The 12439-nt window shown below is 41.8% G+C and overlaps 1 protein-coding gene across 2 annotated transcripts in view; it reads left to right on the forward strand.

Moving 5' to 3' along the window:
• The window catches only part of ppp6r2a (protein phosphatase 6, regulatory subunit 2a), a 29477-nt gene extending 17488 nt beyond the window's left edge, over positions 1-11989 (forward strand). The window contains exons 15-24 of one of the 2 annotated variants that reach the window (XM_034131213.1): positions 531-611; positions 763-860; positions 1049-1106; positions 2365-2492; positions 2587-2768; positions 6143-6287; positions 6898-6986; positions 7622-7811; positions 9840-9926; positions 10678-11989. In XM_034131213.1, the coding sequence (XP_033987104.1) occupies positions 531-611; positions 763-860; positions 1049-1106; positions 2365-2492; positions 2587-2768; positions 6143-6287; positions 6898-6986; positions 7622-7811; positions 9840-9926; positions 10678-10726 (1107 nt within the window). In that variant the 3' untranslated portion in view covers positions 10727-11989. The remainder of the gene's footprint in view (positions 1-530; positions 612-762; positions 861-1048; positions 1107-2364; positions 2493-2586; positions 2769-6142; positions 6288-6897; positions 6987-7621; positions 7812-9839; positions 9927-10677) is intronic. The other variant, XM_034131214.1, reaches the window with a different exon arrangement.
• The last annotated feature ends 450 nt before the right edge of the window (positions 11990-12439 follow it).

Raw genomic sequence — 12439 nt, forward strand, 5'->3', positions numbered from 1 at the left:
TCACCTCTTTTAATACTTTTCGCCTCATTCTGAAAGAAAGAAGTGAAATGTGCCAACGTGACGGCCGTCTTGGTGTGTGGTGCGAGACGGGAGATGGAGTTCTGTCTTTTTTGTAGTGAAAGCGCCTAATGGGTCCCTGCCAGGCTTTAAATCTTCACATTTACACAACTAGGGATATTTTTAAATTGCAAAAGGCCATTTGCATTGCATGAAATCAATGATTTGCTGCATTTAAGTGGTACTGTATTCATTAAAATGATAAGTATGCCAGTTAGGGTAAAGCTGTGAACTGAAGACTAAAGATCTGCTCCTCCTGGTTTTCAAATTCCTACATATTTCTTCTGGTGATTTTTTTTTTAACACATTTTGCACCACAATTTCTTGTATTTGCTTTCTCTATTTTATGTTTTCATAAATACATCTGTCATTAGAATTTCAACCCGAATATCAAACATGTTGCAAAAGGCAGCTGGGCATCTCTACGGTGTTTTTGAACACTATAAAAATGTCTCCAAACCTCCACACTGCAGGTGAGCACCCACAACATGCACTCGTCCAGTGAAGACGACGACATGGAGAGCCCCTTCCCCAACGACCTGTCTCTCCAGCAGGTAGACACACACACACACACACACACACACACACACACACACACACACACACACACTGATGCTTCACACTTCTGTTACTCATTTGTAAACATTAATCTCCTCGGTCCATACTGATATCACCTTTTTAAAAAGTGCCATTTGACCTCCCCAGGCCTTCTCTGACTATCAGATCCAGCAGATGACCGCCAACTTCGTGGATCAGTTCGGCTTCAATGATGAGGAGTTCAGCGAGCACGATGAAAATATCAAGTAAGTAGTTAAATTATTTGAAGGATAATGTAATTCACCCCTCGGCATCAAACCCCTCTGCACCAGATCTCTACATTTTTATTATTATTTCTCTGTTACTCCATTTGATTTCATGTCTGTGCGTTTTGTTGTTAAAGTCGTTCAGTTTGTTAACATGTTCCCATTTCTTTCTGGTTCTCTTTCCTCAGTGCCACATTTGACAGAATTGCTGAAATAAACTTCAATCTAGATGCTGATGATAATAGTGTAAGTGTTTGTGACTCAGTGCTTTATTAATATGTTATAAATGTCAGTGATACTTATTTAAATACATTAGATCTACTGTCCCCACAACATGTGTTTGGGTTGTAAACACTGGTGTGTGTGTGTGTAGCATAGGGATGGGTATCGTTAAGGTTTTAACGGTACTACTACTTTTATCGATACCGCTTATCGACCCGGTGCTTTAACGGTACTTTTATCGGTTCTTTTGGAGAAAAAAATAAGGTAAACTAACTAAACAAATTGTGAACAAAACAAACATTGCTTTTTATTTAAATTAAATATATAATATTTCACATCAAAAGAAACAACAATGTTTTAACAAATCTTATTAAATAATCTGAAGACAGAACTGTAAACGGAATAGCTGAAACTTTAACAAACTAACTAACTCAGTTCCCTCTAATCATGAACCCATGTTTGTATCATTGAGTTAGCTCCGTGTGTCGCTGCTAGCATACATAACACCTGACGTGGAAACGTTACTCGTGGATGGGGCTACAGAGCTACTAGAAAGACAGTCGAACCCGGTGCATTTCTCCGTCTGGATGTGGAGCACTTTTGATAAATGTTTAGACAAATTGCTCGTGTTACCGCCCTGACATGCTAAACTCTAATTGCACTTTTGGTAACGAGCATTGTCCACATCGAGACGCGTAAAGTTTAACCACACCTCGGAGCGCGTTCTCTCCGCCATCTCCTCCGTGTGTGTGTGTTGCTGCATGTAGCAGAGCGTGTGTGTGTGTGTGTTGCTGCATGTAGCAGAGCGTGTGTGTGTGTGTGTTGCTGCATGTAGCAGAGCGTGTGTGTGTGTGTGTTGCTGCATGTAGCAGAGCGTGTGTGTAAACTGCCCCGCCCCCTCGCACACAGACGGAGAGAGAGATCTCTCGTCTGGATTGGAAAGATCGAAAATACTAAAAATAATCATAGACTCATTTTGCAGTCTTTTTGCGTATTAGAAACGGAGTTGGCGACACTAAAACTGCAATATAATGTTTGTGTAGCAATAATACATATGACTTATGTTTTACATGTCTCCAGTACCGATAAAAAGACCGATAACGTCGGAGCTTAACGGTACCACGGTCTTTAATAATTCAGCCCCGGGGCCCGTTTAATACCGGGGCTCGGTACCCATCCCTAGTGTAGCATGAGTAAATGAGACTAGATGCATATTTCATAATGTCTCCAATGGGGATTGTTTGATAGCATTTGACTGATTGAAATGTGTGTTTGTGTGCAGGCCAACGCAGCTGCTTTTGAAGCCTGCTGTAAAGAAAGGATACGCCAGTTTGACGACGCTGAGGATGAGGAGGACATCTGGGAGGAGAAGGAGATGAACTATGCAACACAAGCTAAATCCAGAACAAGGTTGGATCTGTTTTCTAGTTTTTGGCGCCAAGCATTTTTGGCCTTTTGTCATCTCTCTCCACTCCTAACTCCTGACCGTTGTCCCTCTCAACAGGTTCGGGGTCTCCCAAACCTCAGAGGAAAGCTCCAGGGGCAGCATGGAGAACGGCGGCAGGGATCGGGACCACGGATCTGGATCTGATGAGGAGGAGGAAGAGGAGGAGCAGCCTGTGCAGAACGTGCAGAACGTGCAGAACGCGCAGAACGTGCAGAACGCGCAGAACGCATCAGAGTCAGGTAGATCAGAACAGTGTCTTTCAACCTTTCTTTCAGTACATGTTTACATTCAAAAAAGTCCCATGGCTCCCCAACAACTGAAAAAGTTACTTACCGAATACAGCATTTAGGATACTTTGATGAAAGTCTCTCAATTAGTCTAACAGTTCAGCTCCTAAGTCGCTAGCTTTGATCGCTCTCTCTTTGAGAAAACAGGTCACTTTTATGAGAACCGCAATTTGTTTACGCCGGGGAACAACAGTCCATGTTCTAGTTATGAAGCGACAGGTGTTTCGTTTGGAGATGATGTTTAAGCTAGCGTGGGAAAATGACGCTGTTGGATTTTATTTGCAAGAACTAAATAATATCTTTTGGATCAATTAAGGGAAATTGGGCAAGATGCTAATGGCGCATTTCCACTGCAGCGCGTGGCACGGTTTAAGCGTGCCGTGCCAAACCCGGCCCGTTTTTTGTTGAGTTTCCACTAGCCGTAGTTCCGGGGTAACGGGTACTTTTTCACAGTTTTTCTTGGCCCTCCAAAATCGTGGTTCTTTCCGGGCCAACAACCGGGCTGAGTATGCTAAACTAGTGACGTGAGTGGCTACAACTACAACAAAATGAACATATTTGACCGTGATTTAATTGTAATACACGTTTCAAAATGATGCCGAAGTAACAACATACTGATACCGGTTAGTAAAAACCATGAATTAATGCTTTGTCAAGTCTGCAGACAGACGGCAGGCGATACACCTTTTAAAATGCGTGTTTTCTGAATGGAGATTGGCTAAGCTAACGCAGTATATGCTCCGACCGTCCACACTCACAACAACGGCCTACAGACATAAATAAAGCAGCGACTGTATTCACCATGACACAGGCAGTCTGTGGTTTGTACTTGTTTAACTTTTGTCTAGTTTCTGAACAGATATGAGGAGCTGTGAGCTCTGAGTGCTAACAGCTAACGGCTGATGTTGGTTTTGTGGTTCACATTGAAGATGACGTCACGGCTCCGCCTACACTGCGTTACTATAGTTACTGCCCCAGTTCCTAAACTGTAATGGACACGCAGCATAAAGTGAGCCTGGCCTACCAAGGCCTCAACTGCCTTCCAAATAAAACACAAAGAAAAACACACTTTGTTTACGCAGAGGAACAAAAAAGTCTGTGTTTTTGTTTTGAAGCGACAGGTGTTTCGTTTGGAGACGGCGTTTAAGCTAGCGTGGGATAATTGATTTTATTTGCATGACTAATTAAGGGGGATTTGTCCAGCTACTTGCATACCCAGCCAAATGCAATTTAGAAACGTTCAGAATCTGCTCTTGTCTTAAGTTTGAAAGACTTTTTATTTATTTATTTTTGGTTCCTTTTTCCAGTACATTCTTTCATTACAAAAGTCCCATGGCGCACCAACACCCACAAAAGATACTAAATCAAACATCGTAGCTTAAAGGTGGGGTGTGTAATTCACTTCAGAAACACTTTTTGTTATATTCCATGGAATGCTCTTAACATCCCGATAGCAATGAATATATTAAATGCTTTGACAATAAATACATAAATAAATGTCATCTGTGGAAGCCGTACTGTAAAAAGCACGACCAATCATGTGAGCCGGCCCGGCTAAAATAACTGGATGGCCTACCTGCCTGTCAGCCTTCCATCTCGTGCACAAACTTATCTCGTGCCCTCATTGGTCATGTGTGCGTTCGTGTGTGTTGGAGGAGGGGCTCTGTAAGGAAGTCTGAAGGAAGGGGCAGATTTTTTTCAGTTGTGTAGTTTCAAATTCTAGCGCACTCGAGCTGGTTTCTCCATTCTTACCTTCCCTACCTTTAATACAGCATTTATATATATAAGGATAATTTAAAGACTAGTTTCTCAATTTGGCTAACAGTTCAGCTTTGATAGATCTCTCTTTGAGAAAAACAGGTAACTTTTATGGGGAAAAAACAGTTTGTTTACACAGAGGAACTAAAAAGTGTGTGTTTTTGTTTTGAAGCACAGAGGCCTGTACTACGAAGCTGGTTCAACTTAACCTGGATATGTTGGAGTTAGCCGGTTGGCGTAATCCAAAACATACGCGCTGGCGCTAAACTGTACTACGACGCTGGATATCAAGTGGATCGCTCAAGCCGCCGTGTCCTATCTAGTTAGGTGCGCGTTCACATGAAAGGGGTGGTATTTGGAGCATTCGACCAATCACAAACACGGAGAAGCGTACTGACAGCGCAGCGTCATACTTCCTGAATGAAAAGTGAACTTTAATATTAGTCAAATATGAGGAAGTTAAACTTTAAACATCCATGACTTAAACACTTTACCCAGGATAAAAGCCACATAGCTGCACCTGCAAGGTGAATACAGCTGGTAAAAGAAAAAGTGTTTGAATGCGTACATTAACAGGTTTATGATATCACTGCCCCGTCCAAGACACGAGTGGATCTGACTTTAATTACATTTGACCCGAGTGTTTCATCAACTTAATGTGTTGCTTAAAATAATACTTCTGCATACAGAATGTGACACTGTGAGTGTTGCACGGCCAGATACGGCTCAAGAAGCTGACTCAAATAAGGAAATATATGATACATTATGATGTGATATGATATGAATGATAATGGGACACATCGACGTCTGCACTCACAGTGCCGCGGACTGTACGTAATGTTACTCTGATCCGGTTACTTATGTCGTGGCAGATATTTAAGTAAGCTTTCTTAACGCTAATATTATAATAGTCAGATTGCTCTGAAGATGGGAGGGGATATTCTATTAATTTTCACGTTCACACAGTCAGTTGATTTTGGCCGGTCGTCTTTCCTGCAACGGCAGTTTAAACTGTATTTCCTTTCTCCTCCTGTCATATGAATTGATCGCTTTAAACTCCGCACACGGAGCTCTGATTGGTCAGCAGGCAGTGCTTTCACTGAGTTGATCTCTTAGCCTGCCACCTAACCTGCTCCGGAGCAGGTTAGCCACTCATGACAACATGACACCATGGAAATCTAGCCTGCTAAAAAGAGAACCAGCGTCGTAGGACCGGAAAGCCCGAGCTTTCCCTGAATTTAGCCGGCTAAGAGAAAATCCAGCTTCGTAGTACAGGCCTCAGGTGTATTGTTTGGAGGTGATGTTTCCAATCCACTTTATTTATATAGCACATTTTTAAAAACAGAGGGTTAGCCAAAGTGCTTCACAATGAACATAACATTATAACAAAATACTTAAAAGCTTGGATCAATGACGCTGTTGGATTTTATTTGCAGCAACAAAATAATATTTTTTTGGACCAATTAAGGGGAGTTGTTCAGCTACTTGCATTTTTAGAAACCTTTCAGAATCTGCTCTTGTCTTCATTTGAAAAGACTTGTATTGATTCATTCTTGGTTCTTTCCAAGGTCCAGGCTGGACGGCAAATTTCAGGGAGTCTGGAGGGACGGCAGCTTCCCAAACGGCACCAGGGTGGGACAGCTCGTCGAGGAGCGGAGCGGGGACGCAGGGAAGTGGCTGGGCCAACTTCACCGAGTTCCAGCCTTTCTCCGGGTGAGAAACACCAGCCTGCTGCTGACCCAAAAACACAAGTCTGCTGCTGACCCAAAAACACAAGTCTGCTGCTCACCCAAAAACACAAGTCTGCTGCTGACCCAAAAACACAAGTCTGCTGCTGACCCAAAAACACAAGTCTGCTGCTGACCCAAAAACACAAGTCTGCTGCTGACCCAAAAACACAAGTCTGCTCGGACGGTTCTCAAGAAAAAACAGACATCTAAATGCTATGTCTTCTAAGTTACAGGTTAAATTGATGATACAGGTTTCACTACAAATGCATTTTCACTGCAAAAACTTACCAGGGAACTAGAGTTAAGATACTTTATTTATGTAAGGCATACATTCAACAACATCACTTAAAATACATTAAAAGTTAGGGAAAGGAAAGCAGGGTGTCCGCGGGGTCTTAAAAAGTATTAAAAGTTGGGTTGTATATATCTTTTGTAATAGCGCATGGTGGATATGACACTTTTAGGTGGTGAAAAAAGGTCCCTATTCTGGGGGTTAGTGCTTTCCAAATGTTCAGGGGCAATAGATATCTGTTGTATTTATTTTGAGTATTTCCACCTTGCTGACCCCCCTCTGTGTTCTCGTTGCGCTGCAGCACAGAGACGGAGCCCAGGTGCAGCTCCCCGGTGGCCTCGGACAGTAGCGCTGCAGAAAAGCAAGCCAAACCAAACCAAGAGAAAAGTGGTGAGTGTTTACCTGATGACAACAACCGCAACACAACAACAACAACAAACTCACTTCCTTTTTTATTGAGACTAATACACAACATGTACAACCAAAAGCATTTTAAAAAAAAAGAAAAATAACTAAAAGTACATAATAAAAATTAAAATTAGACAAACAGCAATTACTTACAAAATATACAAAATTCAGAATACATATGTAAGCTACAAATAATAACAATAATACAGACAAACAGAAATATAATAAAAACAAAATAAAACAAACCCTACCCTCCCTCCCAGACATATAAACACACACACACACACACACACACACACACACACACACACACACACACACACACACACACATTTTAAAGAGACATCCATTAATGATGACAGGAGGCACAGCAGCCCTCTGTCTGATGGACAGATGTGTTCATGATGACTTATATATTTACTTTTAATTCATTCACAGTGCGGTATAATGAGACAATAACAGGCTACAGATGTGGACATATACACACAGACATATATTTATATAAATATATACAATTTCAGATTCAAACAAGTCTGAGAGCACTCTCATAATAAGGTAACCCTATCAGAGACTGGATATAGGGGTGTACAACAAACTCACTTCCTGTGTGTCTGCAGATGTTAGTGCCTCAGCTGCTGATTGGCCGGTGGGCGAAGGGAAGAAGGCTCCCGTCGGGGCCTCCGACAGCAGCTCCTCCGGGGGGTCCGACAGCGAGGAGGACGACAAAAAAATGGCTGGAGCTCCTCCCACTGTAGCCGTCGCCGCGGAAACAGCCGCCGTCATCATCAAGACAGCCGACCCAAAAAGGTTAGTGTCGTGTCAAATGATCATATAATCATTTAAAACATATAGTCTTATACTCTGATTGCCTTTTGCTCTGTTGAATTGTATTTGTTTAACGGAGACGTACGTTAAGGATTTAGATTTCAAGAGGGGCAAAAGGAAGTGTGAAAGGGGGATTAAATGGTTAAGGACAAAGGAGTTTTATGGTTTAATGATGGGATGTAGGACCAGTTGGCTGTTTCCTCTCTGTTCCTGCATTTGAGATCGATTCCACTTTCTTTATTACTTTATTCAATATAACAAAAGACAAACTTTGTCCATTTATCAGTTTCTCTTAAGAATTTCCTCCACAGTCGTCCACCGCTCTGTATTTTTAACCCTTTTCCTTCTCTCCCTCGATCGTTCGTGCCTAGGATGTTATGCTTAGCAGCGGTGTGTTATCGAGTATTAACAACCTCTGAAATGATATTGACCAATCAGAATCGAGTATTCAACTAAGCTGTGTAACAAGGGGGTCAAATCATCCCCTGTTGACCCGTCTCCTCTGCAGACATACACGAAAAAGCTGCTCTGTGTATAAACATGTACATTTGAAACATAATCCCCACATTGAGGTAATTACAGACTTTGGAATGACTGGATTCGTCCAGTTTTGCCGCTTTGAGTCATGTACATCCCGGGGATCGCTTTGCAACTCGACTGAAATGAGCTTAAACTGAGATTTGCACGTTCATACGTTTAGTTAAATAAGTTTGTAACTTAACAGCTAAGTATTTAACAAATGCAATTGTATAACTTTCTTCGGTACCACTTTACAATAAGACTACCCTTATAAAGGGTTTATAATTAGGTTGTAAACACTTTATTAATCATTAAGAACCAAAATATGTTCATTTTGTTGTAGTTGTATCCCCGAGCCAGCGCGTCTTGTTTGAATGGTGCGAGTAAACACAGCTGACAGCCGCGGTGAAACTCGAGGGTTTAGAGCGAAGTGAATATTCGCATCGCGTCCGGTGTGAACGCAGCATAACATTTTCATACATCAACACAGTCTCACTATTTGGCAACATGACTAAGCCTTATATTGGCTACTTAGCGAGAATCAACTCAGTGAGCAACAGACACCAAGGATGCTGGCTGATGAAGGAGACGAAGTAAGCTAGGTAGCCAATATAAGACTTAGCAGTACAGATACATGTGGGCTCTCTATTTGGCAAGCAACCGGTCACAGTCGCCCTGTTTATCTCATGTCTTATAAAAGCTTATTAATGATTTATAAAGTGGTCACAACCTAATTAATAAATGAATTACAAACTATTCGTAAACCCTTTATAAGGGTAGTCTTATTGTAAAGTGGTACCCTTTCTTCTTTAGTGTCGTAAAATCCTATTTTTTAGCAATTAAGCTAACAATAAGCACACTGTAGTTCATCTGTCATTGTTATCACCTCACTGTAGTAGTTAAGTAAAAATACGCTTGCACCTCAGTCGTTGTGAGCACATGTGACACACACACGCACACATACGCTCGCTCACATACACACACACATACGCTCACTCCCACACACACACGCACACATACGCTCGCTCACATACACACACACATACGCTCACTCCCACACACACAGCGCTGCATAATCTTCTGGAGTAAAGGCCGTGAGAAACATTAGTAACACTCTTTGGTTCTCCGCATGATTCACAGTTATCCAGGATTGTGTAAGAGCTGCTGAGTGTTCGTGGTAAATCATTTTCTCCTCAGAAGTAAAAGCTGATCACCTCCAGAGTCTCTCAGTTTGTCCTCGCACACGAAGCTAAATGCTAAGTGCTTTGTTTGTCCAGCCTGATATAGAAAATGTTTTGCCTTTTTTGCAGCGGGGCCAAAGGTCGGCTGCAGAACAAAGAGTGAACCAACATGTAGACGAAGTTCAAAGACGCTTGAACTAGCAGCCTGTGCTAATGTGTGTGCTAATGTGTGTGCTAATGTGGGTGCTAATGTGTGTGCTAATGTGTGTTAATGTGTGTGTTAATGGGTGTTAATGTGTGTGTCCTGCAGTGAGGAGAGCACGCTGTCTCTGGAGAAACTCTCTCTATCAGATCCTCCTGCTGCAGATCCAGCCGTCACCCCACACACTGACATGAAGTGAGTGCTAGCTTCATTACATTAAACATGCTAACATGCCAACATGCTATCATGCTGCGCTGAAACTCTTTGGATAATTCTGAAGATAAGTGTCATTGATTTGTATGCATTTATTTTAGAAATAAGAAGCATTGCTTTGATAATAACATTCATATTTTATGATGAGTTACATTTGCCGGACTAAAACCGTCTTATCGGTTCTTTTGAGGAACTTTTTTTACGCCTGTTTTTTCAAATTGAGACAAAAAGATGTCCACTAAAACACATATTATTTATATAGCGCTTTTCCCAGTGCTCGAAGACTCTTAACAAGAAAATAGAAGAATAAATAACAATAATAACAGTCCTGAGTAGAAGACTGGGTAGAGGATTATAGGTTTATGAAAGCAAGAGAGAACAGGTGAGTTTTGAGGGTTTGTGAGAGTTCGCATTTCGAACTTGATGCACAGGAAGTATATCAAATGGTGTTGATGTAGAAAATAGTAATTGACAGTTCTTTTCCCATAAAAACATGTATTTATTTGTATTCTGACGATGAAACTTGACCCTGTATGAGGGCTAATATTAGCTACATATAGCATGGTGTACATATATCCAATAAAAGTCTGATTTTAATGTATTTCTTTGTTCGTACAAGTTTCAAACCCATACTACGAAGAGGTGTAAGTCTTTGTGTAGATTGTGTTTTCTCCCACGTTCAGTGAGAGAGTGTTTTCTGTTAGTGTGACTGTTTCCTCTGTCGTCCTCACAGGGAGGAAACGCCCGCCCCACAGGAAGTGTCGGTCAACGGCCCGGTGTGAGACAGCTGAAAATCCACCAGAGACTCCCCCCCCCAAAAAAAAAAAACCCACCTCACTGCACCCCCCACGGTGTTTTTACTGAATCACTCGGCCATGGTATTGGACCTGGACACTGCCAATCAACACCCAAAAAGAGGTGGTGGAACATGTTAATACAGAGAGAGAAAAAAAGATTATTAAGAAACCAAACAGACGGGGGTGCAGAGGAGTCATCTTCAACGCCTTTTTTTCCACGGTTGCACATGATTACGTGCGGTTTTAATGTAGCAGCGATCTTCAGAAGGACACAATCAGAGGGGGTAACATCGTCGTCATCGTTATTTTTTTAAAGATTTCCCCTCCTACTCGTCGGAAGCTGTCGGGAGTGCCGTTTGTTTTGGGGGATTTTTACACGGTCGGCCCCCGAATGGATAGCACAGGCTAACTTTTAATGATGCCTCAACAATAAATCTTTTATAAATAAAGACTTTTCTTCGTCAGGCTTACAGAGAGAGCACTTATGCAGCCATTTACTGTACATTATAGCACAATGTAAGTGTCTGTCTCTCACCCACATCGAGGTTTTTAATCTTCATTTCTCTCAAACATCTTGTCGTACGTCACCAGGTTTTCTGAATGTCCTGAACGAGGGTCAGTGAGGAAGAGGAGGAGGAGGAGGAGGATGAACAGAGCTCTAAAGTATTACTGTCTTTTGCTCATGTGCAATAATATCAATTAGCCATTTTATTTAAAAATGAAATTCAACTTCAATCTAGTGTTTGAGGCTCCTTTTGGTTTAGAGAAATTTGATCTGATTTCAAAACTGTTTTCTTTTTAGTGCATGTATAACTGTTCTCTGTTGACCTAGCTAGTGAGCTAAGACCTTCTGATTGTATTGGCATTTAAGTTCTTATTGCTATCCCCCCCATTCAAAATCAACCAAACATTATCTACCTATATACAAATATTATCTACATTTTAAAGTAATTTTACAAGCAATCTTGAGATTACTGTCGTCTGTTCCTTTTCTCTTTCTCTCCACCGAGCACGTCTGACTGAGCGACGCTGTATGTTTTTATTTTTTAAAGTTTAATTTTATTTGTCTCTGAGCATCAGGATTGGAAAGAGGGCAGGTCTGAGTTTAATGCAGAGCTGCAGGCCTCTGTTTTTTTTTTTTTTTGGTGTACTTACTTAAATCATCTGACAGCGATCAGGTTCTACGATCATTGTTTGAAAAGAAATTTGAAATTAAAAGTGTCTGGTCGACCACATTAATACCAAAAACTGTCTTTGCCTGTTGTGTTTCCACTTGTGTGTGAGAGAGAGAGAGAGAGAGAGTGTGTGTGTGTGTGTGAGTGAGAGAGAGAGGGTGTTTCTCAATCGCACACCTGCACACTTGCTAGCCTGTTCCACTCTTTGTTTTCCGAATGCCAGGAAGTATTCTTGACTCGCTTCTGAAGCAAGATGCTCGGCAGACATGTGCTACCAAGCAAGCGTACTCACTATTGAGAAACACCCAGAGTGTGTGTGTGAGAGAGAGTCTGTGTGTGTGTGTGTGAGAGAGGGTGTTTCTCAATCGCGAGGAAGGCTGCTCCAGAGCCACCATTTCAAGCATACTACGTCATCGAGTGCCGCCGAAGTACTGTTCCAATCTCCAGTATACTTGGAAATCTACCGAGCCCGGGGTGTTTCTCAATCGCGAGTACGCTTGCTTGGTAGCACATGTCTGCCGAG

This window comes from Trematomus bernacchii, unplaced genomic scaffold, assembly GCF_902827165.1.
Source record: "Trematomus bernacchii unplaced genomic scaffold, fTreBer1.1, whole genome shotgun sequence".
NCBI lineage: Eukaryota > Metazoa > Chordata > Actinopteri > Perciformes > Nototheniidae > Trematomus > Trematomus bernacchii.